This window comes from Acomys russatus, chromosome 3 (assembly GCF_903995435.1).
Source record: "Acomys russatus chromosome 3, mAcoRus1.1, whole genome shotgun sequence".
Taxonomy (NCBI): domain Eukaryota; kingdom Metazoa; phylum Chordata; class Mammalia; order Rodentia; family Muridae; genus Acomys; species Acomys russatus.
The window spans coordinates 39,091,711-39,116,598 of record NC_067139.1 but is presented as its reverse complement, the minus strand read 5'-3'; the positions used below and the strand labels follow the sequence as shown (position 1 = coordinate 39,116,598).

The 24,888-nt window shown below is 42.6% G+C and overlaps 1 protein-coding gene across 2 annotated transcripts in view; it reads right to left on the bottom strand.

Moving 5' to 3' along the window:
• Positions 1-20,727, bottom strand: part of Smad5 (SMAD family member 5) — a 29,798-nt gene extending 9,071 nt beyond the window's left edge. The window contains exons 1-5 of one of the 2 annotated variants that reach the window (XM_051172082.1): positions 20,600-20,727; positions 15,056-15,247; positions 7,039-7,608; positions 1,935-2,186; positions 952-1,071 (exon numbers count right to left, since the gene is read on the bottom strand). In XM_051172082.1, coding sequence (XP_051028039.1) covers positions 952-1,071; positions 1,935-2,186; positions 7,039-7,441 — 775 coding nt within the window. In that variant the 5' untranslated portion in view covers positions 7,442-7,608; positions 15,056-15,247; positions 20,600-20,727. The remainder of the gene's footprint in view (positions 1-951; positions 1,072-1,934; positions 2,187-7,038; positions 7,609-15,055; positions 15,248-20,599) is intronic. The other variant, XM_051172088.1, reaches the window with a different exon arrangement.
• Positions 20,728-24,888: the final 4,161 nt, after the last annotated feature.

Sequence of the window (24,888 nt, the reverse complement as noted above, 5' to 3'; positions counted from 1 at the left end):
ACAGACAGGGCCAACAGATGCACAACGCTGAGGGGACTTAACATTACTGAACTGTACACTTTGACAATGGAGTCCCCAAATACATGAATCAAACAGCCAAAGAACCGAAAGCAGAAATAGATATAATTCAATCCTAGTGGGTGGAAACGTCAATCTCTCACTCTCAATTTTGAACAGAACAATTAGAAAAAGAATAGGCAAGGGCACAGAAATCGTGAGCACTGTAACCCAGCAGCCTGACAGAACTGTGGAAGAGCCATACCACCGCTACACTACAGCAGCACTGCAGCGGCCTCGAGTGCTTCTGCAGTGAGAACAGCAAGCAGATCCTCAGTGGGGAGCAGGCAGACTAAGGTGGCACACACAAGGGAACACTGTTCACCGAAGGAATTAAATTCTGACAAATACATCAACAAACACAGGTCTCAAGGGGATAGTGCTAAGACAAAAAAGCCTCATTCCAAACCAAGGACTCACTGCAATGCACATTTGCAAGCAAAGAAGTGTGGTCAAAGGTATACTATAGGATACACTGTGACACACGACAGCTTCCACAATGGGATTTTTTTTCCCTCTTTTGGGGGAAAGTTGCAAGGCTGGAGGGCAGGTACAAGAAGAGGGGGAGATAGGTAGGACTGGGGTGCATGATGTGAGGTTCACAAACAACCAATTAAAAAGTAAACAAAACTAAACAAGAACAACAACAAAAACATACATTTTGATCTAAAACTTCATATATATTTGCCAAAACCACTGAATTAACTCAGGTCGATTTTATAGTCACACCTCAAAGTGTTTTCACAAGTGACCAATATCTGGAAATTAACTCAGTGGGAGATTATTCACCTAGAGTATGAGGCCCTGCATTGGATTCCTAGCACTGCAAAAATAGTAAAGTAGCCAAGAAATAAAAATAGCACCAAAAAAGAGAACAGTGAGCACTATTCTCACCTCTGCTGGATATGCTGGGCATGATCTGAGGAATCATGTTATTGCTTGTATCCATAGGCTGGGAATTATCTTGACCCATCTGATCATCAGGTGGCATATAGGCAGGAGGAGGTGTGTCAGCTGAGGGGAAGAGAATGAAACACATTAATTCCTCAAAGACTAAGGTCTTCACTCTGCTCAAAGCTATTAATCTAAAAGCATTTTTAAATTTACAAGGTTATCAAAAGAATTCATTCCTGAACCCTGCACACACACATGAGCAGAGAAGAGCACATACAACATCTCCTGCAAACCTACTACAGGCTACATTAATCCAAGACACCAGGAGCACCAATAAAATGGAACCCAAGGTCAAGAAGTTTTCTTTTATTTTGAAGTAATCTATGTTCAAAGAAACTGTAGCTACTGTACAGTGATCTGAGGCCACAGATCACCTGGTCACACAGTAGAGGTGCATTTTAAATTACCATCAACATCACGTAATACTGTGCCTCTAACGTTTGCTTTAACAGAGACCACAGTTATTTCATTCTTTTACAATGCACCCCAGCACCTGTCATAGAGCTGGGTAAGAGTTAACAAATCTTTGGGCTTCCAGCACTCAGAGTTGCAAATTTTTGCAAAAGCTACAGCTAGACTTTTCTCAGTAACTTTAAAATTAAATAGTTGTCTTTTGGCTCAAGGTTTACATGGGATATCTTGAGATAGAGCTACATACAGCACTGAATCTAAGATGACATACTAAATTTGCTTTTGAGACAACTCCTAACAGCCAATTAAACATTTGCACTTAATTCCTCTAGTTCCAGATTTTTAAACATAATGGAACTTGAAAACTAAAATTTAATTCTTGTGGAAATAAATTCTTAAAGAATATGCCATCAATAGGAGGTCTTTCTTATATAATAGTTCACTTCAGAAAACCAGCCCTCAAAAACAACTACCCATTCTCAGGGGTTATGTTTTCTGTGTTACAGTCTTACCTGGGAGTTGAAATGGACTTCCTGGTCCAGAACTTGCTGGGGAGTTGGGGTATGTGCTGCTAGCAGGGGAAGGAGGGTAAGGGCTGTTAGGAGATAAGGGGAAAGGAGTATTGTTGGGCTGATGGAAAGAGTCTGGAAACGTGGCGTTCTGTGGCATGTGCGGTTCATTGTGGCTCAGGTTCCTGAACTGAACCAGAAGGCTGTGCTGTGGATTGAATTCATTGTGACGAGGCACTAACACTGGAGGTAAGACTGAAAGAAAAACAAAAATTGATCATCAGCCAGTCAGGAACCCATAAGGGGGTAGAAGAGACTCGACTAAGCTGTGATTAAACTTTACTGTTAGGAGAGGCTATTTTGTAGAATGTGAGTTTGTACTTACATCATAACCAAATCAAAAACCCTTTAGCATTCAGCCTGTATGAGAAATTCTGGAAGCAGAAAATTCATAAAAAGGATGCCATTCTCCATATGTAGGTCGTAAGCCATTTTTAAAAACAGCCATAAGAAGCATTTAATGCAATTAATAAGAAGTCAAGAAATGAGCATATACAGACAGCAGAGCAGCAAACAACACTATAGCAATGGTAACACCTGACTAGAACAAGAGGGTTCCACAGAAGAACCTAGAAGTGCAGAGGCAGAAAGGAAAGGGCAAACAGGCAGGGTCCAGCACCGATCTAGATAGTGCTAAGGTCAAGAGAAAGGCTGAGGTCAGTATGTGGTATCCTGAGAACTTTGCATTTCCAGCTCTGAACACTTTCATAAGTCGTTAGAGGGCTCATGGTTAGTTTCTAGAGAACTGGTAAGGTTCACCTCAAGGAAACAACAATCCTCCAGAGTTTTCCCTTCAAAATCAGTCCTCTAAACACAATCATGAGGACATGTGGAAAAGTCTCTCAGCATTTAAATGAGTGTTGTCCTTTATTCAAATGTCCACTTTCCCTAAAGATCCTATCGACAATCTTAATAACTGATTATCTTCCCCTATAGGAAACTAAACATATCAATTCATCTCTTTTACAGTTTTGTTTTAGTTAACATGTACTTCCATTTCAGGAAAAAACAAAAGAAAACCAAAAACTCAATTTGATTCTGATATCACACAATGCCAACAGAATCTAACATACACGCTAACCAGGTCATACTTCCCTTCCCTGCAGCACAAACACACAAGAAAACCATAAGATCCTGCGCTCAGTATGTGTGCTGATTTTTCTTCCCCCGAGACAAGGTTTCTCTGTGTAGCCCTGGCTGTCCTGGACTTGCTTTGTAGACCAGACAGGCCTCAAACTCACAGCGATCCACTATCTCTGCCTCCTGAGTGCTGGGATTAAAGGTGTGCACCCCCACACCTGGCTTGTGCTGCTATTTTAATTTTCTGAATTAGTATGGTAAGTATGCAAATAGCACCAAGAATTATTTTGCTCTATTGTGTATTAACAACTGCTATTGTTAGAAAAAGATGAAGTAGCTGCCATTGGAAGGTAGAGCAGAAAATATTAAGAATTTATGTTTAGCTATTTAGCAATCTGAAAAACAGTGAAATTACTAATGAATTCAGTTCAGTCAAGATATTTTTGAAGATATAGTTAAAATTCCTGTTTTCCCTCTCATTTATATACTATCTATACAAATGATTATAAAATTTTATTTTGGCCAGGCATGGTGGTGCTCACCTGTAATCTCAGCACTCTGGGATTTATATCCTAAATAGTGCTTTTATTTCCTTAATTTTAGGTATATAGATAGCATTAGTATTTCCAGTGTCCTAATACCCTTGTCAGAGCCTGTCACTAGCACTCTTTCAGATGTTATAAATCAAATGACTACGGACATCCCTTTGTTCCTCTGGATCACTCAGACTTTTGCTCTAATCTGAACTAGGTGCTGCATGGGACCACTTCTCTGGCTAGGTCCATTAGGTCTGTTTTCCTTGACTTTGTCCTCTGCTTGTATCATAAGAAAGGAATGGAGATACTGTATACAAAGTTTTCTTCCTTTCATTTCTCTGTGTACAGAAATACAGGTCAGATTTTCTTTCTGGATTGTGAAGGCAATGCTTCATTTTCTTCTAGGATCCAAAATTGCACTAAGAAATATAATAATTTAGATTTCTAATTTTTTTCATGTGGCCTATATTTTCTTTCTGAAAACTTTAGGAACTTTTACCCATGATAAACTAAAACTGCACCTGTAAATCCTTTTCAATTCTTTATTCTAATTACTTGGCCACTGGGCTCTTGCAGTTTTCAGTTCTAAGCAGCTCTCTGCTTGAACATTTCCTCTCTGCCCACTCCCTATAGGCTTTATTTGGATCCCTCTGGATCCTTGACTTGAAACTAGCTTGGGCAATATAATGTTTAAGCACTTACATACACATTGACTCTCGCAATCTCCCTGATAACTCTGTGAGGTCGTTAATAATGGTATTAACCTGGTTGAAGAGGACATTGAATCACAGGAAGATTTTGAAGCATTCCTGAGGTTACAGGTAATAACTACATAGTAAAATCACGACTCCAGGATCCACAATCCTAGGCACCAGATAATACTTCTATTCAATTAAATACTGGACCAGTTAGGCTGGTCTTGTTTTCTATGCTCATTATACCTCCCATCTTTTTCTTTCTGCAATACTTTTTCATTCCACCACTATATATATATATAGTCCCCGTGTGCTCTTGTACAAGAAAGACTTACCTATATGGAATGATAAGGTGGGTTAAAAGAAAGACAGTGACTGGTCACTGTCATTACACCCTGACTTTGAGAAGGAACAGATAAAATTCTTAGATGTACTGCTGGGAAATATCTAGCTTGAGAATTTTTTAGACAATATTCCTCCATTAAATCTGCCTGGTTCTTTTCTTCCTCAATTCCGTCACACTATAGCTCTTCTTGGGCTCCACAGGAAACTGAGACCGACCAGAAATATAACCCAGCAACTCTAAAGTTCATGGTTGAACTTTAACTACACTTCACTGCTAGTCTTTTATTAGTCTCCACATTTCAATCACACAAGGCTTACAATTCCTCCAGTATGGATGACACTCTGAGTACTCAGGTAATTGGATAATCCTCTCCCTTCAGCATATGTCCTATGACTTGCGTCTAACCAACATACTTATGGGTCAAGTTAATGGGGGGCGGTGCCATAAGAATCCAAAACCCGGGCTGGAGAGATGGCTCAGCGGTCAAGAACACAGTCTCCTCTTCCAGAGGTCCTGAGTTCAATACTCAGGAACCACATGGTGGCTCACAACCATCTATAAAAAGATCTGGTGTCCTCTTCTGACGTGCAGGTATACATGCAGATAAAGCACTCATCAATATAAAATAAATAAATCTTAAAAAAAAAAAAAAAAAAAAAAAAAAAGAATCCAAAACCCTCTCACAGAAAAACTCTCTTGTCACTGGTTCTGAAAGACACACCATCATAGCATGTATGCAATTAGAAATAGTCTGGTAGAGAGAGAAAATCTAATACTATGAGAAAGAATGGCAGCAGAAGAGCAAATATAAAGGTGAACTACTAAGGAAGCCCATGTACTGAAGCAAATGAAGGTAGTCTCTAGCCAATGGAGAGCAAGTGTCCAATGCCTGTACAGGAACTACATCTTGTCAATACCTCAGTGAGCTTGAAAGTAGCCCCTTATCTATCTGAACTCCTGAGGTAAACCCAGCTCAACACTTTGATTAGAAACTCACAAAGGAGGGTTAGGTGTGGTGGTGCACACCTTTAATCCCAGCACTAGAGGCAGAGGCAGGCAGATTGCTGTGAGTTTGAGACTAGTCTGGTCTACAAAGTGAGTCCAGGACAGCCAAGGCTACACAGAGAAACCCTGTCTCAAACCTGCGCCCCGCCCCCAAAAAAGAAACTCACACAAGATGCTGCTAAGGGCACTAGCTGTCTGACCCACAGGAAGGTAATAAATGTGTGCTGTGTTTAAACTACCACATGTGTGGCTATTCATTATGTAGCTCATTCTCATTCATAACTCATGAACCCAACTAGCATCTCAGCTACTGTGGTGAATCTATTTTGCAAAGTTCATGACAAAATTGAGAGGTGGGGCCTAACAAGAGGTGTTGAGATTCTGTCATTGTGGAGGTGGACTCCTTGTTACATAAACAGGTTGCCTGGACTGGGGTATAGCTCCATAGTAGAACACTTGCCTAAAATGCACAAAACTCCATTTTTAATTCCAGCACAAAGGAAAATTAAAACTAGATTTCTTCATATATGTACTTGTTTCACTCTGTCCTCTCTGTCTCACTCACACTCATGTGCCACTCTGCTGTTTTAAGGTATAGTTAATTATGAGACCCTCACCATATAGTCTCTTAATCCTGGACTTTCTACGCTCCAGGATTTTTACTGTTAATCTTTAACAAAGGCTACTGTAACCTTTTAGCTAATAAACCCAGTAATATGCAAATTGGGGAGATACTTTTTGTTTTGTTTTTAATCCTTTTCAGTACAGTGACTTTATCCAGCCTGTGGTATTCTATCACAGCAGCAATAAAAGGACTAAAATATCAGCTTATATAATTAATTCACTGCAGAAAAATCCTGACCACTGTATCTACAAACCACTAGTTAGGAGTTTTAGCTTAGACAGTGAAGAATGAAGAATAAGTAGTGATTAAAATCAAGAAAAGACCTCCTGAGTCTCAAGAGTTATCTATCCTCTGAAATCCACATGTGCCATAGCCCCCCCCACGAATGCACAAGGTAAACATAATTCAATGAAAAAGACTTGTAAAGAGGGAAAGTGTAAAGCCAGAAGAATAGATGACGTGTGACAACAAAGTTCCCTAACAAACAAGAAGAGGCAGGCTCTAGTGTGAACATGGAACATGAGTTTAGCATGACAGAGACATGCTGGATGCAGAAAAGAAATGGGTGTTATTAGAGAAAGTGAATTCCAACAGCCAGTCAAAAGTTACATGCTCACAGATGCTAAATTTAAAAGCTAGTATTTCTTCTAAAATGAGATCTTTAACAAAGGTTAATGTGACCTTTTCGCTAATAAGCCTAGTTACATGCAAATCAGTGAAAGACATTTTTGCTTTAAATTCTCAGCAGAGTAAAACTTACCTGGACTTTCCACTCTCTTATAGTGGTATGGGTTGATACAAACTTCCTTTTGCTTAGACCCAAAAGGAAATTCACAGATCTCCAATGGCTTTAGCTCATGATGGCTCTGCAAATCTGGCCAGCGCCAGACGCGACAGTATATAACATGGGGTAAGCCTTTCCTGTGAGAAACCTGCAGGCGTCCATCCAAGGACCTGGGGATAGTGACACACTTGCTTGGCTGTCCCGGGCTACTCAAAGCTTTCTCCAACTCCTCCATGGCACCCTTCTTCTTCTTTAGTTTTTTCACTAAAGCATCGACTGCCTTTTCTGCCCATTTTTCTTCTTCATCACCTTGTTTCCAGCCCAACAATCGCTTCACAGCTGGACTAGTGAAAGAAAACAAGCTGGCCATTGACGTCATTTGATACGAATCTTCAGAGACTTTCCTGTAATCAAAGTCAGTAGATACAAAAAGTGTAGCTCGCAGGTGAAAAGTCACATGCAGGTCTCAAGCAGAAGGTCCGAGTGGAGGATGGGGAGTGCATTTAATTTCACAGGTGCCATATGCTTCTTTCATTGGTACAAGTGCTGAAAGAGAGGGCGAAAGGAGCCTAATTCAACCTAAGAATGCCAGTCAATATAAGTGAAAAGTTGGTTATCATAAATAAAAGTAGAAAAGCATTCAAAGTAAAACAAAAAGCATAAAACCAGGAAATATTAAATTTCCTGTAGTCACTTAATCCCTTCTTCAGAACACAAATAGTTTAGCAGCAAAGCAGCAGTTGAAAGAGCCACCTAAGATGGGAAGACTCCGAATTAAGAGTTCTCATAAGATGTGCCAAACTGTCAAACAAGCCTAATGCGTATCCTACAATAAAGTGTCAACTATCTATTTTTAGAACGAAGAATAGTGAAGCAATTTAGAAAATAAATGTTATTCAATTCCTCAAAATGTTAGCTTGTACTTTGTGATGATTACTGGCTTGTATCTTTGAACACATTAGTTAAGGAAGACGCTCCAGCAGGAGGAAGCTATCTGCTATGGTGTGCTAATGCTAAGAGTGGGTAAAACAACCCGTAGACCACTGCAACGCCAACTACAAATAATAAGACTGTGAAATAGCAGGACAATTAGAAAAATGCCAGCTAAAAAATGTGTAATCAAGAAAGGGAAGGAATTCTACCAAACTCATTTCATGGGGCATTACCTGGTACCAAAACCAGGTGAGAGCCTAACAAGAAAACAAAAAATTAAACAGTCCAATTTGCCTAAACATTAGACAAAAATTCTCAATAAAATTCTTGTAAACCTAATTCAAGACTATATGAAAAAGATAACATGCCATACCATTTTGGTATCATTCCAGGAATGCACGACTCAACAATTTACACGTATCACATGTTAAATGTAACACAGCATACAAACAAACTTAAGGACAAAATCACACCATCATCTCAAGAGATGAAGGAAAGACCTCTGATAATGCACAACACCACCGCAGGACAGCAGCTTCAACATAATGAAGACTACACATGACGGCCTACAGCCAACAGTCTATAAATTGGGAAAATTTGAGAGCATCCTCTGAAGCCGAGGGCATGAAGAGGGTGTGCTCTCCACACTCCTACTAAATACAATGTTCAGATTCTTAGCTAGAGCATAAGACAAAACACAGAAATGAAAAGGATACAAATAAAAACAAGTCAAACTGTCCCAATTTCCAGACAACATAGTCCTATAATTAACAAATTCTAAGTGTTCCACCAGAAAAATTCTTGTATCTGCTAAACAATCAAAATCAACACACGAAATAATAGCTTTTCTCTGTATCAAAAGCAAACATCACAAGAAAGAAACCAATCACAACAGCTTCTAAAAAGTGAGGAAGAAAACTATTGAGGTGAAAGATCTCTAAAAATACAACTACCATATTTTCCAGTGTATAAGACAACCCCCGAGTTTTCCAGTTAAAATATAGTTTGGAATATACTTGCTGTATAAGACAACCCCTCTTCCAATGCACACCCTGTTCAGCAGACTCAGCCATGTGTCTGTTTGCAGGCAGGTCACAGCCAGCCAGGCGCTTTATTAAATACCATCAGATAACCAGTGCCAGCCCATACTGCCCCTTTAAGGTGCACTGCACACCCAACTGGAAGACACAGCCCTCCAAGTCAAATGGGGGGAGTCTAGTGAAAAGCCAATCCAAGCTCACGTTCTCCTCCTCCTTGTTCTCCTCCTCCTCAAGGTACAGGAAGATATGAGCAAATTGCTCCTCCCTGCTTCATATTCCGCCCCCCTTCCCCCCCACAAACAGAGCAGAGAATAGGCTGCAGCACCCCCAACTATATGTGCTGGCAGGTAAGTACCTGGTGTATAAGACAATCCACGACTTTGGCACAGATATTTTGGGGTTAAAAAGTCCTCTTATACACCAGAAAATACAGTACAGAGATCCCCAAAGAAACTGAATACATGCTCATAGTCTCAGGATTAATACTGCAAAAATGGCCCTATCACTCTAAGAAATCTACAGATGCAACACAACCTCCATAAAAATTCTAATCACACTCATCACAGAAATAGAAAAAAATAATCCTGAAAATCACAACAAGGTACCAAAGATTGCTTCCAAATAACCACAGCAACCCTAAGGGGAAAAAAAAAAAAAAAAAAAGAATGCTAGAAGTATCTCAACAATACTCAACATGAAATTATACCACAGAGCCAAAGGAACTAAACCTCTATGCCAATGCAGTAGAATCCAGAACCCAGAAATAAGCCCACACAGCTACAGCCAAGAATACACTGGAAAAAAGAAAGGCTCTTCATCAAATGGAACATGAAATTTACATATTAAAACAATAGATTAAACTCATTAGGCTACTGATACAAGCAAGGACTTTCTTTAAATGACTCCAACAACACAGGAAATATTCCAGGAATTGACAAATGGGATGGTGTGAAATTAAAAGGCTCTGCACAGTAAGAGTAGCAATTAGCATAGTGAAGACAGATTACAGAGCCAGGAACTCCTCAGCAAGTAACAAAACAGGACTGAGCTTCAGATATTAAAAAAAAAAAAAAAAGAAAAAGAAAAGAAAAATTACATATCATTCCATTTATATGATATCAGTGGAGCTGATAGTTCCAATCCTGAGACCATGTCATTGAACATACCTCACTACAGTGAGTTACCTAGCCTCAGGTACGTCAGAAAAGAGTTATTAATAACAAAGACTGTCTTTCATCTGCATCTGAGATTGTTTCCTCGACTATTACATGTTTTCTTATACTTAGAAGTTTTTTGTTGTATGTCCTTCTATGTCAAGACTATAGGTTTCTTAGCTACTGTTCTATTGTGGTGTAAGAGAAAACATCTAACTGAGGCTGGCTTACATTTTCTGTGGTTTAGTCAGAGACTACGGCAGAATGCAGGCAGACATGTGCTGGAGTAGCGACTGAGAGCCACGTCCTGATCAATAGGCAGAGTCTCTGGGCCTGGCATGGGCTTCTGAGATCTAAATGTCCACCTCCAGTGACACACTTCCTCCAACACCTCCTATTCCTTCTAATCCTTCTATATACTGGTTTCCTGGTGACTAAGCATTCAATATATGAGCCTATGAGAACCATTCTTTTTCAAACTACCACAAGAGGTCTCACAAGTACTTAAACAATCCCAGCAAGCACAGAGAGCAGAGAGAAACATGTGCTACTTCACCTATAAAACCATGACCTGCTATAGGCACTGTCTATCTTGTCTCTGGCTTATGAAGATCTATGTAACCTGATAATACAGCTTGACTGATATCTTCTGTCACATTTTAGAAATCAGGGATGGTAAGATACAGAAACTTCTGGGTGTCTGAAGGCCTCTGAAATTCCTCTGAAATGTTCCAACTACTGACTGAATAAAATTGAGAACATCACTCAGAAGCCCAGAGAAATGCCCTGGACCCTCAGCCACAAGTGAAAGCTTTTTCAACCTAAAAGCCACCACAGGGCTAGGGTCTAGCTCAGTGGTAGAGCATAAAGCTGCAGATTTGATCTCTAACACAAGAAAAAGAAGGGAGAGGCAAAAAGAAACCATCTATTTGTGTATTATGTAACAATTCATTACATGACAGACACATTACACAAGTTCCCAATACATCTCTTTCAACTCAAACACCTCTTTTCCAGGAAGTCTCCAAGTCATCTGCCTAAGAAATCTATTACAGACTTAAGGCATCTAATCTCTCTCATACAGCACTTCCATACCTATGTTTACATTTACCTATTCAATCTGCCACAAGACAACGTAAATTCCAAGTATCTGTTTTCAATTAACACTACACACTCAGTAATAAATGTATACTGCACATACACGCATACACACACTGCATGCACATGTACATCCACTTACAATGCAAGGCAAGCATGCATGTGCAAGGGCGCTGTGCGCGCACACACACACACACATACACAGTAAAGTGATGAAAAAGAGAAGAAAGAAACATTTCTGGGCTGAAGACATAGTTGAGCATTTGTACAAGGCACTGGGCTCAAATCTAAAGACCACAAAAAATAAGTAAATAATTTAGTTAAACAAAAGGAAAAAAGTCGGGTGTGGTGGTGCATGCCTGTAATACCAGCACTCAGGCAGCAGGGGCAGGTGAATCTCTATGAGTTTGAGGCCAGCCTGGTCTACAAAGTGAGTCCAGGCCAGCCAAGGCCACACAGGGAAACCCTGTCTCAAAACAAAACAAAACAAGAAGGAAAAAAAAATCCAACTTTTAAAAACCTGAGTATAGACATGCCTCAACCATATTAAAAACCTCACTAAGGAGACTTACATTATCAGAAGACATTTGTATTTTAAAATGACTTCCTCTAATTTATTTAGGGATACATAAATTCCTAGACTAAAATTAATTTAAGAAGAAACATTCCTGTAAACACTGCATCCCAACCCAGCAGGAAAGTAGAAACAATACACAGCAGACATACTTCTCCAAGTGTCAGGGGCCAGTCCAATACTCCACTGTCTACAAGCTACCACTCAGCACTCAAAAGAATTACCAGGACTATGATGCCAGGTTATGCAGTCTGTTCATCATACAAGGTTGAAGGATAAAAGGAGGGTGACTTTTTCTACATCATTTCCAAAGTACTATAAAACTGAACAGTGAATTATTCCTTTCAGAATAACTTAGCATAGCAGACCCAGTTTTTATATAAACTACATATAAATTTTATCTGTAATTATGAGATACACTTGACGTAACAAGAAACAAAGGGGGACCAAGAAAGAGCATCTACTTCAGTCACACAGTACTTCTAAGGGTGCCCTTACTATAAACAAGGTGCTACACTTGAAGACAGTAAAACTACAAAAGCAACATCCCTGATCCCAACTCTTAAAAAATATATTTCTCCCCAGACTATCTTTTGTTCTCTGATCTTACAAATGCAGTTTTCTGCCTGTAACATTCTGCTCAAGAACCAACCACTAAATTCCATCTTTTATCTCCGATTTCAACTTTGTCTGTCATCCCAAGGCAGATAATTTAAAATGAAATTAATATTTAATGATAAATTATTTAAGTCACTTATTTCATAGTCACTATTTACTAGATACATAGTTTATTTGAATTAATAATAAAACACTAATTAATCCAATATTTACTAAGGCATTATTATGAGCTGGGAACACAAGTGAAAGGGGTGTGATGGCACAACCTTTAATTCTAACACTTGTGAGACAGAGGCAGTATATTTGTGAGTGTAAGGCCAGTATGGTCTAAACATGAAGTTCTAGGACAGCCAGGGCTACACAGAGAAACCCTCTCTGGGGTGGGGGGAATAGGGATCCTGTAACTTACACTGCAGGGTGGGACACACACAAAATGTAGTTACTAACAAGCTTGTTAGGCAACAGCTGGCAGAGTGTGGTGGAAGGCTTGTATCCCAGCTGGACTGCCTACAAATTCAAAGATATACATAGTGAGTTCCAGGATAGTCAGGTCTATATAACAAGACCCTGTATCAAAAATCCAAATTTCTATGAAGGAAAGAATATCAAGAGGGAGGGATGCAGAGAATGGTTACTGGGAAGTGTGGAGAGGTACTGTTTCAAATAAGATGACTAGGCTGGGCCTCGCTAAGAAGGCATCAAATGAATCAAAAGTTTAAGGAAACCAGTAAAAACCATTATAAGGCAATGCAAAGATTCCAAGGAGGGAAAGGTGCATTCAAGGAACTTAGTGTTGCCTGGGAGTAAAGTGAAAAGGGGGAGAAAGTAAGGATCGGGATTAAAGAGTGAAAAGAAGCAGACTGGCCATGGTGGTAAGAAAGAGACTCAGTTTCTACTGACTGACTCAGAGAGCTGAGAAAGCACAACTGCTGACAGATTTTGTTGAGAATTACTATGGTGCCAGGCATGGTGGCACACAGGAGGCAGAAGCAGGTGGATCTCTTTGAGTGCAAGGACAAGCTGGTCTACGTAACAAATTCCAGGCCCACTAGAGACCCTGTCTCAAAAACAAAACAAAACAAAAGATGTACTCCAGCTAGTGTCTAAGTAAGAGGGACAGTGCTGGTATGGTGAGAGCAGACAGAGAGACAACAGGATCTCTGATGGAGAGATACGGGCTGTGTGAGAACAGGAGTCAATAATGACTCCAGGCTGTCAGCCTGAGCACTGGAAGGCTGGGGCTTGTCACCAACTGACTTGGGGAAAGGCTGATAAGGAGACCAAACAAAGATCAGGACTTTAATCATATACATATCAAATGTTTAAATAAAACATTGCTAAGCTTCACAAGACTTCAATACCATAGAAAGTCATATTAAAATAGATTAGTGACTCAGGATCTCAGCTCTTCCTCATCTTGACCAACAGAGCGCCCACTCCCCAACACTCCTCCCCAAACCATACACCTAGCTCAGCAGCTCCTTCATGCTCTGTTCAAACGTTCTTACTGTTTCAACCCAAAACAAAAGGCAAATAAAAGCAAGTCCTCAAATCTCCCCGAAAGCTTTCAGGCAAAGCAAACTCTCTTGACAACATTATCCCATGCAAGCCAGTGCTCCACAATGGCCCCCAACTCACCATCACCCAAGTAGACCCTTCAGGAAAAAATTGTAGCTAGGAGTTCTAAAGGAACAACCTCTCAGAACCATGCCTAAAAAATCATATTAGCTGGGCTCTGAGTAGAGTCCTATTCCCACATTTTAAAGTTATCCTAAGTTCACTTCATTTCTCCACAATCTATTCTATTTATAAGCAATTTATCCATGGATATAAATACATGATAAAAACAACTCTAAGAATTTTTAGATTTTTAAAATTTAAGTATATAAGACAAGTTTCACAAGCAGAGTGACCATATCCCAAGGCAACTTCTTTTAACAGCTGGGTTCTCACTTCATAACTGCTACTGAGGAAGTGTGGCTGAATGCCTTTTCCTTAGCCCTTGCGTTCATAGGTTTCTTGACTGTGTCTGACAGAAAGTCAGTGCACCTCCTCAGCACTCTTCCGCTATCTTCTTTTCTGGGTTTCTGACAGCATCTGAGTTTCAGCTTCAGTGGAAAGTTTCACGCAGACTTGAGTCCAGATGTTATATGAGGTACAGGTCAAGTGTAACTGCTTCTGGTTTTCTGGATAGGCAACTGCTGTCAGGCTAGCCTTTAACCTGTGTCTCACAGAACACGTACCACCAGGGCACAAATGGGCTGGGAATGAAAACATGTGTTACTGGCTCATTGCTGTACACAGTTTCTCATGTGTAGTATGTGCTTCCAATGCAGAGGAAGCCTGACTTCTTTTTCAAGGTTTTGATGCAGCTCATGCTCACACACTCCTCCAACTGTGTGAAGTGATGGCTCATCACCTGACAAGACTTTCCTGTATTCGTTACAATCAGAGTTACTCACCTACTTGTACAGTCAGATGTCAAAGGAGGGTTAACAAAGCGTTTCTACATTCCTTAAATACACAGACATTTTCCACATGTATGAATTCTCTTATGAGAGGCAGCATTACAATACCATTTTTTTCCAAAATTCTTCATAGGCATCTTGGGGTGGGAGAGATGGCTCAGGGATTAAAGATGGCTCAAGGTTGTTCTTGAGAGGATCCCAACGCCTGAAATCAGGTGGTTCAAAAACACCTGCACACTACTCCAGCTCCAGAAGATATAACAGCCTCTTTTGTCCTCCTCCACAGGCACCTATAATCACCTGTGCATGCACACACACACACACACACACACACACACACAAGGGGAGGGGGGAGAAGAGAGGGGGGAGAAAGGGAGGGAGAAGATATTAAAAATCAATCTTAAAAAAAAACAAAAAAACAGGTGTAGGGGCACATGCCTTTAATTCCCACACTAAGAAGGCAGAGGCAGGGTGATCTCCGTGAGCTTGCGGCAAACCTTATTTACACAGTGAGTTCCATGACAATTGAGGCCACATAGTGAGACTCATCTCAGAAACAAAACAAAAACTTGCCACATTTTAAACAGAAATCACAGGTTAGGTAACAAGTTTGGGAACTAAGAAGTTGAGAACCAGGTTACTGGAAGCAAGCTGCTGCAAACACAAAGCCAAGTTAACTTTCTAGGTCAGTCAGGATGAAGTTCCACAGAGCTCTTACCCCTCTAGTTCTAATATATATACTAGGCAGCTACCAATAATCACAAGGAAAGACACCACCGTTGCCTCAGAAAAACTGAACCAGGCACACAACTACCTTAGAACTCCTACGCTGCATCTCCGAGTGCTGGCAGGAAAGTGAAACAGAAGGCAGTGCCCACCACTCCTCTAGACCATAAACCTAACTCTTTATAGAAACATCTAAAAGGAAGAAAGGTCACAATCACATGAACACTCACTGTTTTCCCAGAGAAAGGCTAAAAAAACACCATTTCCCCAACTCTGACTCCCTATTTCAAAAACATCAAAATGGCTTGGAGAGATGGCCCCAGCAGTCACTGCTCTTGCAGAGAAGCCAGGTTCAAATCCCAGCCCCTAGAAGGCAGCTCACAGCCAACTATAACTCCAATTCTACCATCAGCCTCTCGATTCCTTTGGCACCAGACACATAAATGGAGGAAAAACATACACATAAAAATCAAATTTAAACAAAGGCGTCCAAAGTTCTGAGAAGCTCTCAAAACCTGCTGGACGGTGAACATGGGGCCCTGATGTTTCTCAGAGTATAAACATGTTCGTTCTCTCTGTGCCCACAGTTGTCTCTACTTTTATCTCCTACATCCAGACTCCTGCTTCCCCGGCTTTAACCACTCTTTAAGCTTCAGCTGCTTCTTTAAGTCCTCTAATTAAGCAGGGCCTGATCTAGATGTATCACTCACCCACAGAGCCTGCCAGATTCTCTGCCTTGCCACCAGACGTAGACCGTGCTTGTACAGGCTTGCAGGCACAAGGCCAGGAACAGAGCTGGCCAGGCTACTTTACAGTGCTCTCCTTTCAATTACAACAAAATCTCTGTTGCTCTTCATGTATCTCTGAAGCACAGAAAGCTAGCTGGTGTCTATCTGCAGCATCCATTCCCACATCCTGCGATGACGTCCTCCAGCATCTCACGTGCTCCTGAGCGCACAACTGTGGCCATCATTTAATCTGCATTTAATCTCTGAAGACTGCAACTGTCAGTGAGTTGACTAGACTCTGAGCTAAGAGAGCAGGAAGATGCAAATATAGAGCAACAACAGACAGCTTTCAAGCATTTCTGCAGTGTCCTTTCTTCCCAGGAATACAAATCAGGGTAACTAAACCTCAGGTTATACAGACCACCACCTAGGAAAAAAGGCAGACCCCAACTACTTCAGGAAAAACAAAATCTGTTGTGAAAGCACATATATTCTGAGACCAAAGCTAAATTTGCAAAGTGCCAGCCTCCTCCTGAAGCGCCAGCTCTGAGAGAGCGGGAAGGACAGTTGGTGTGTGTGGCTATCACTGCTTTGATAACTTTCAGTGTAACAGAACAGCATATAGGACATCAGAACAAAGAATCCAGAACTAGCTGATTAATTATGAAAAACCTTACTGTTCTGTAATTACATCTTCCCAAGTTGTAAAACATGTGACCTATGAGATTTGGAAATTAGACAGCAGCACACGCCTTTTATTCCAGCACTATGGAGGCTGAGGCAGGTGGGCCTCTGTGAGTCTGAGTCCAGCCTGATCTACATAGTGAGATCCTTTCTTTAAAAAAAAAAAAAAAAATCTGTAAGCTAAAACATAAAACATTGGTAAATTAGTTCTAGCAACAATCTAGCTTTCAGCAGTTCTGAAAGACTTTTAAATATTGATGTTCCACTCAGTAAACACACACACCACATTCAAGTTTGGTTGGAGGTAAAAGATACATGGCCGTGGTAATAAGCTATGTGACCCTGGCCCGAAAATTCCAATTGCTAATATTCTAAGTTCAGAAGTGGAAAAGCAAGGTGTAAAAAGGTGCAGGTCAGCTTCCAGGCGCTTGAGGGGTAAGGTCGTCATCATTTTTTTTTTTTAAATAAGAAAGAACCTTGAGTCTGCACCACAGCTTAGAAAACCTACTTCAGTTTTCCTTCAGACCTTCAACTACTGAAGATAAGAATCATTCCTCAGGCTACACCTGTCCATCACAGAAGGGAATCCTCTCCAGTACCCAACCTCACAGAGGCATTGCTGGCAAACCACAGGACCCAAGGTGCCCACAACACCTGAAGAAACACAGTTTGCTAATACAACGCACTAAGAGGGAAGCACACAGACTGGAAATAAATGTAACACAGAGACAGATGAACAAGAGGAGTGAACGGTCTGATGTGTTCTCAGTAACCAAACCAACACATATACCTGGTAACAGTAGACACTGATGAGTTAAACACAATAGCTTTCCTGATTCGCACTGCCCAAGTCATTGGTAAATATATTAAAACCTACACAAGACGAGTATGTGTATGAAAAAGATTTTTATATTAAATTTCAATACACATTACTAAGAAGTAAAACACTACTGTCTGATCTTCAAAACACTGAAAAGAAATTTGTTCAACTGAGCTACAAATCGGTTTTTAGTAGGCAAAACATGCTGCCTCTAACACAAAGGGCAAGACCACGAAGCTTGGGTCCATCATGAAAACAGGAAACAGGCTGCCCAGGTATAATTACAGCTGTAACCTAATGTGCTGAGGGCTCAGCCAGGAATTAAAACCCAAGGAAGAGGGTCAGCAGAATTCACCTGCCTCTTTCTCTATTGTGCTATGGAACACAACTTTGAGTAATACTTTCACAACATGCTACATACAACAACAGCACACAACAATAGGATCCAAAGCTCATTAGCAACATCTGCCACTGCCTCACACTGCAAGCAAAGGCTGACTCTACCCGTTTTCTGTGGCACCCATGGCAGCAAACCAGATAAACAGCAACTGCTACACTGTATAGAACATACAAAACATTTTACTTTCCCAATTACATTGCTTTCTTCTTTTAACTATACCATATCATATCATACGGACGCATGGAAACCTTAATTCTGTTTGTTGCAGTAGGGTGTGCAGGCTCCAGCCAGCTAAAAGAGCAAGCCAAACAACCAAAACAACCAGATGTCATGGCACAGGCTTGTAATCATAGCATTTTGGAGGCAAAGGTAGTTCAAGGTCATCCTGGACCAAATAGCGAGTTTGAGACCAGCCTGGGGTACCTAAGGTCCTGTCTGGGGAAGGAAAGAGGGAAGTCAGTTAAGAAGATTCATCTATGACCTAAAGGAAGAGGCAAAATGACGAATGGCATTTGCCACAGACACATTAGAAGCTTAAGTGGTAGGTAACAGTGGTTCTCTACAGAGCCTGAGTGGGGAAGCAGCAGAGGGAAGGAGAGGTGCCACAAAGATCATCACATAAGCAACCATAAACAAAATGAAACATCTCTTCCCACAAGGCCTGTGTACAGCCCTAGCTGGGCTGGGACTTACACATACCTACCTGGCCCCAACTCCCTAGTGCTGTGCTGGGATTAAAGGTGAGGGCCACCATGCCTTGCCACAAAGTTATTTTTTTTTTCTAAGCGTAATATGTAGAAACTGTATACATGTTAGATTTTGACAAGTTGTTTCTTCTGAGTTGTTTTAGATTTTTATAATTTCAGGGTTCAATTTAGAGGGGGGAGGAAGGTTACCAAAGGAGGTAAAAGAATATAATTTGTTAATACTGACCCACTAACTTTCCTTACAAACTCTGGAACAATCTCATGGTAAAGCAGCAGGGTGTGAAACTGTCTTGCTGCATGTAGGAACCATTTCTACACAACAGGCAGTATGGGCTGGCATCTAGCAGAAACACTAAACTACTCTGAGTGTTACTATACATACTGGGTTTTCAAGTTTAATGGTGACTCCCGTACACTAAGAAAACCCAAGCAACTCTTTGTTTAAGAACGAAAAACACAGCCAGACTGGTGATGGCTTGCCCTTGCAATCCCACCACTTGGAAGCTGAGGCAGGAGAATTGGCCAAAGTTTAAGGTCTGCATAGCAAGACCCTGTGGGAAAGAAAAGAAAATCACGTGTACACTATTCTCTCAGCTCCACTGATCACCCAGTCTCTGTTGCTAGGTAGGAACACACTTGATAGCGCTAGGCAACAGGCATGATGTGACAAACTCCACCAGACTTCAAAACTTTTTCCACAGAAAAGATAAACAAGATATACTTAGCACCACACCCATTTAAAAGCAAAAGCAGCCAGGAATACGCCCCCTCCCCCCCCACCTCCAGCTGCTCAGGAAACACTGTCTTCACAATCAAGATAAAGATCTAGCCTAGAGTGTTCGACCATTCCTGGCTTCCAGGTTGGCCTGGGCTCCATTCGCCGGTGCCACCAAACCAGGAGTCCGGACATAGGCTTCGGATAGCTGGCGCACCTCCAAATACCTCGACTATCCTCGCCAGCTCCAGCAACCAAAACGTCCCGGCTACTGAGCATGCTCGGACTTAAGACGAAGCGCGGGGAGGGGGGGCCCCAACTCGGCAGCAATAGCCCCAGAAAGGCAAAAAGGAGGGCAAGAGCGGGCAGGGGGAGGGGATGGAGTATGAACTTGGCCACGCATGCCCAAGTCAAGCACAGGACCAGGCGCAACACAAAAGCTATTTCAGTTCCTCACACAAAGTTTAGCGAAGCGCGAGAACCTCTGCTACGTCCCCAGAAAGACACACGCGCGCGGGCGGGCGGGCGAGCGACCGCCGGGTGCAGGGGCGGGTCGCCGCGGGCCGGAGTGTAATTCCCACCGATAAGCGAGGATCCTTATCTCGCACACACACAAAGCGGCGAGGCCCCGGCTCGGCCTAGGCCGTCTGCACTGCTCAGCCGGCCCGGGCGCGGTGGCACCGGGCCTCGTCGGCTGCGTGGGCGAGCGGGGCCTCCTCGGCACCCAGGCCTCCCTCCCCCGCCGCGCGGCGCCCCCGTCCCGTCAGGTCCCGCGCGGGGACCCGCTAGGCCTCCGCCTTCCCGCAGACCGCTTCCGCCGCGCGTGTCCCTCCGCCGGGTCCCGAGCGCCCGCCCCGGGGCCCCGCACTCACCTCCTTGCCGCCCGGGCGCGCTCTCCTCACGCCGTCGCTGCGCTGTGCACGCGCCGCAACTTTATTAGCAGCCCGGCCGCGGGACAAGCGCAGGGCGCCCGCTCGTCCGGGACCCGGATGACGAGGGGGAGGTGGGGGTTGGCGGAGGGCCGCTACGGCCGGCGCATGCGCGTCGGGAGTGGGCCGAGGCCTGGCTTCTTCGGTCCACCGCGGGCCTGCGAGTGGCACCGGCTGCAGGCATTCATTGCATTAACGAAACTAACCCGCCTTGTAACCAAACAATTATCCTCGCTATGGACAGCTGGAGACCTTCCTAGACTTATATAAAGCGTTAAAAAGTATCTTCAGCCACAACATCGCCGTTTTCACTGACTTGTAATATAAATCGGAATAGATAGAGACCTTCTGTGCATCAAATACCATACAGCTTACTAGATGCAATCCATACATCACGCCCGAAGGAAAAATCCTCCGCAGTTGGAGACAGTGCTGAACCCGGAGCTCAGGAGGACTGTTCATTTCTCAGGACACAATCCCAGTTGTTCAAGGGACGCTGCCCCACATCTGGAAGCTTCAGTAAGTGGAGGCAAGAAAATGCACACGCTGTCTGTCCACTGGCTAGCTCCGTCCTAAACCGGGCTGTCTGGCTTCTCTTCCCCTCCAAATTCCCCAAAGGGTCAGCATTCCCAGAAATATGGTATCTGTGGTAGGGCAAACCCAATTTGGACAGCAAGTGAAAGAAAGCTTTTAAATACCTTTTTTAAGTGTTGAAAATTGACTGCATCGTTTTCTTTCTAAATAAATTGGAACTTTTTTTAACCTTTTGCAGTCAATCCCATCATCTCATCCCAATTCGGTACACTCTAATTCTGACAGTTTCTCAGTACCTTTATTGCCACCACCTTCCTGCCCTGAGCCGGGGGAGGGGGGGACGCCTCTCTAGATACACAAATGGGGAGTTTGCATGTTGTTCCAAACTCCAACGGCTGCTTTCTATTTGGAAGAGATTAAATACATGCTGTAAAGATGCCTCGTCGAAGCAGCCATCTCAAATGGTGATGGAAGAGGGTCAGAGCTGGGCAACTAGAGAGCACTGAGTCCCACCCACCACGGAAAGCTGTTGACTGAGGCAGCCAGCCAGCCGACCTTCAGCAAGAAAAAATGCGGGAGTGCGGGCTCAGTACCAGCAGATCGGCTGGCTTTTCAAAGAACATTGGGAGTTTTTCTTCTTATAGAGAAAGGAACTCCCACATTTTTTGATCAGCTGCCTTTGCCTCTTTCCGGGGCTCCCTGCACCTCCCTGCCCTTCTCTCTTTAGACGTTGAGAAGACTCACATTGGTACACAAGCCCAAACAAAAGAAACCCCACGGTCCCAATTTAGCCTGCTGGCCATCAGTTTGCAATCTTAGGTCTCCATCTTAAACGTCTCTTTATTATATCATAAACTTTGTGAACGAGGACTTTGTGTGTGTTGACTCTCGGTCATGCTAACTGATTCTGTCGTTAGCTCTAACGTCCCCAGCCTTTGGAAGGCATGGATTCTGGAGCCTGGCATGGATTTACAACTCCCAGAAGTACCTATAACCCTACCAAAAGAATGCCCCCCCTTTTTTTTCAGAATTGATGTTTGCAGGGGACTTTTTTTGAATATTGTGTGTTTCAGCGCCACCCCTCACTTCAAACAACTATTAAAAATCCTCCCGCAGACAAATTATGTGCATATTTGTAAGGACACTTTGTGAGTACTGGGGTCCGGTCCAGAATCATGAATCTAACCCTAAAACCAACCGTTTTCCTTCCTCAACCGTGCATCTGCACACTGAGCCTATCAACTTGAGACTTCAGGCTTTGCGCACTCAGGCCAGGCCTTGAGCTGCAAGAAATGGTAACGCGTAGTGGAGACCTTAGCAGCCAGTAGAACTCCTGCAGAGAACTGAGAAGTAACCTAAACTTCACAGGGTGTAGGAATCAGAAGGCCCAGGAACTATCCAGTCGTCAGGATGGCCGCCAGGCTTGCCAGGGGCATAAGGAAGTCTTGCTTTGGGTAATCAGCTGAATCTAAGAACAAACGCAGGACAGGTGATCTGAGCAGATGACATCTGCAGTGGGACAAGCAAGATTTGTAAAATAAATAAATAAATAAAAAATAAAAATAAAAAAAGAGGGGGCAGGTTTTGAGGGTAGACTGTCACCTGATCAAGAAGATCATTGCTTGATTTTTTTCCCTTACTGCTAGAGAAATCTATTTCTGGATCATTAAGGCCTGCAGTTGTCAACCAGGAGTGACAGCCCCTCTAGCAGTTTGAAGACTCTCTGCTGCCGCAGGCAGGATGGCTGTGAGAACCTAGCAGGTAGATGTAATCCTAGCAGATAATGTAAACAGCCTAGAGCAGGGGATCTCAACCTTCCTAGGGCTGCAACCCTTTAATGCCTGCTCCTCACAATGTGGTGGCCCTCCAGCCATCACATTGCTACTTCAGGACAGGAATTTTTAGACTGTTATGAATTGTATATACCTGTGTTTTCTGACAGGCACAGACAGACCCTGTGAAAGGGTCGTTCAACCCCGCAACGGGATCCTGACCCACAGGTTGAGATCCACTGCCCTAAATGTATATAGTGACCTCCTTTCAATAAGAATTACCCAACCTCCGTGTTAAAGTGCAGCAGCAAAAAGCTTCAAACACCAAATGGTTTGCACTTGATTAAATTCATTTTAGGAAAAAATTGCACATTTCAAGTGACTGATTAAATTAGTCATTTGATAAATAGAATTAGGCTAAAGGGCTTATCCATGTCCTACCCCCACCTTCAATTTTTCCTGACCCAAGAAGTAAGCAACTTTCAGGAAAATTGGGAAAACATATAGATCATATTCTCTGAAGTTTTATTTTTAAATAAAAAATAATTGAAGTGAGCTGTGGTTTGGTTAAAAATTATAAAATATTTCAAGTCCACTTTTTCCTGACATCGTATCTTCATAGCCCTCCACCCCCAGAGACATCTCCCTTCCTCAAACAGTTCTGGAAAGTGAGCACCAAGGAAGAAGTGTCCAAGTTTATAAGCATTCTCCAGACAGCATTCTTTTTTTTTTTTTTTTTTTTTTTTTACTAATTTATGCATATTACATCTCAATTGTTAGCCCATCCCTTGTATCCTCCCATTTCCCCCTCCCTCCCGCTTCCCCCTTACTCCTCTCCCCTATGTCTGTGACTGACGGGGACCTCCTCCCCTTGTAAATGCTCATAGGGTATCAAGTCTCTTCTTGGTGACCTGTTATCCTTCCTCTGAGTGCCACCAGGCCTCCCTATTAAGGGGACGTGGTCAGAAATGGGGCCCCAGAGTGTGTATGAAAGTCAGACCTCGCTCACCACTCAACGGTGGAGAATGTCCTGTCCATCGGCTAGGTCCCGGGTAGGGGTTCGAAGTTTACTGCCTATATTTTCCTTGGCTGGTGCCATAGTTTGAGCAGGAAGGACCCTAGGACTCAGATCCACCCGTCATAACGTTCTTCTTGCAGGGTTTCCCGGACCCTCTGGATCCTTCTATTTCCCCATTCTCCCATGCTTCTCTCACCTAAAGTCCCAATAGGATGTCCTCCCCTCTGACCCACTTTCCTGGTAAGTGAAGTCTTTCATGGGACATGCCTCTTGGGCTAGTGTCTCGATAGTGAGTATATACCTCAGCAGAGGAATAGCAAATGGCCGAGAGACACTTAAAAAAACGTGCTCGGCCTCTTTAGTCATCAGAGAAATGCAAATCAAAACGACACTGAGATTCCATCTTACACGCATCAGAATGGCTAAGATCAAAAACTCAAGTGACACCACATGCTGGTGAGGATGTGGGGAAAGAGGAACACTCCTTCATTGCTGGTGGGAATGCAAACTAGTACAACCACTTTAGAAATCTATCTGGCGCTTTCTCAGAAAAATGAGAATAGGGCTTCCTCAAGACCCAGCTATTCTACTCCTTGGAATATACCCAGAAAATGCTCTACCACACAACAGGGACATATGCTCAACCATGTTCATAGCTGCCTTATTCATAATAGCCAGAACATGGAAACAGCCTAAGTGTCCCTCAGTAGAAGAATGGATAAAGAAACTATGGTACATTTACACTATGGAATACTATTCAGCTTTAAAAACAAGGAATTCATGAAATTTGTGGACAAATGAATTGAACTAGAAATTATCAGAATGAGTGAGTTCACTCAGAAGCAAAAGGAGACAAATGGTATATACTCACAGACAGCATTCTTAGGTAGAGTAAAAATCCATTTCAA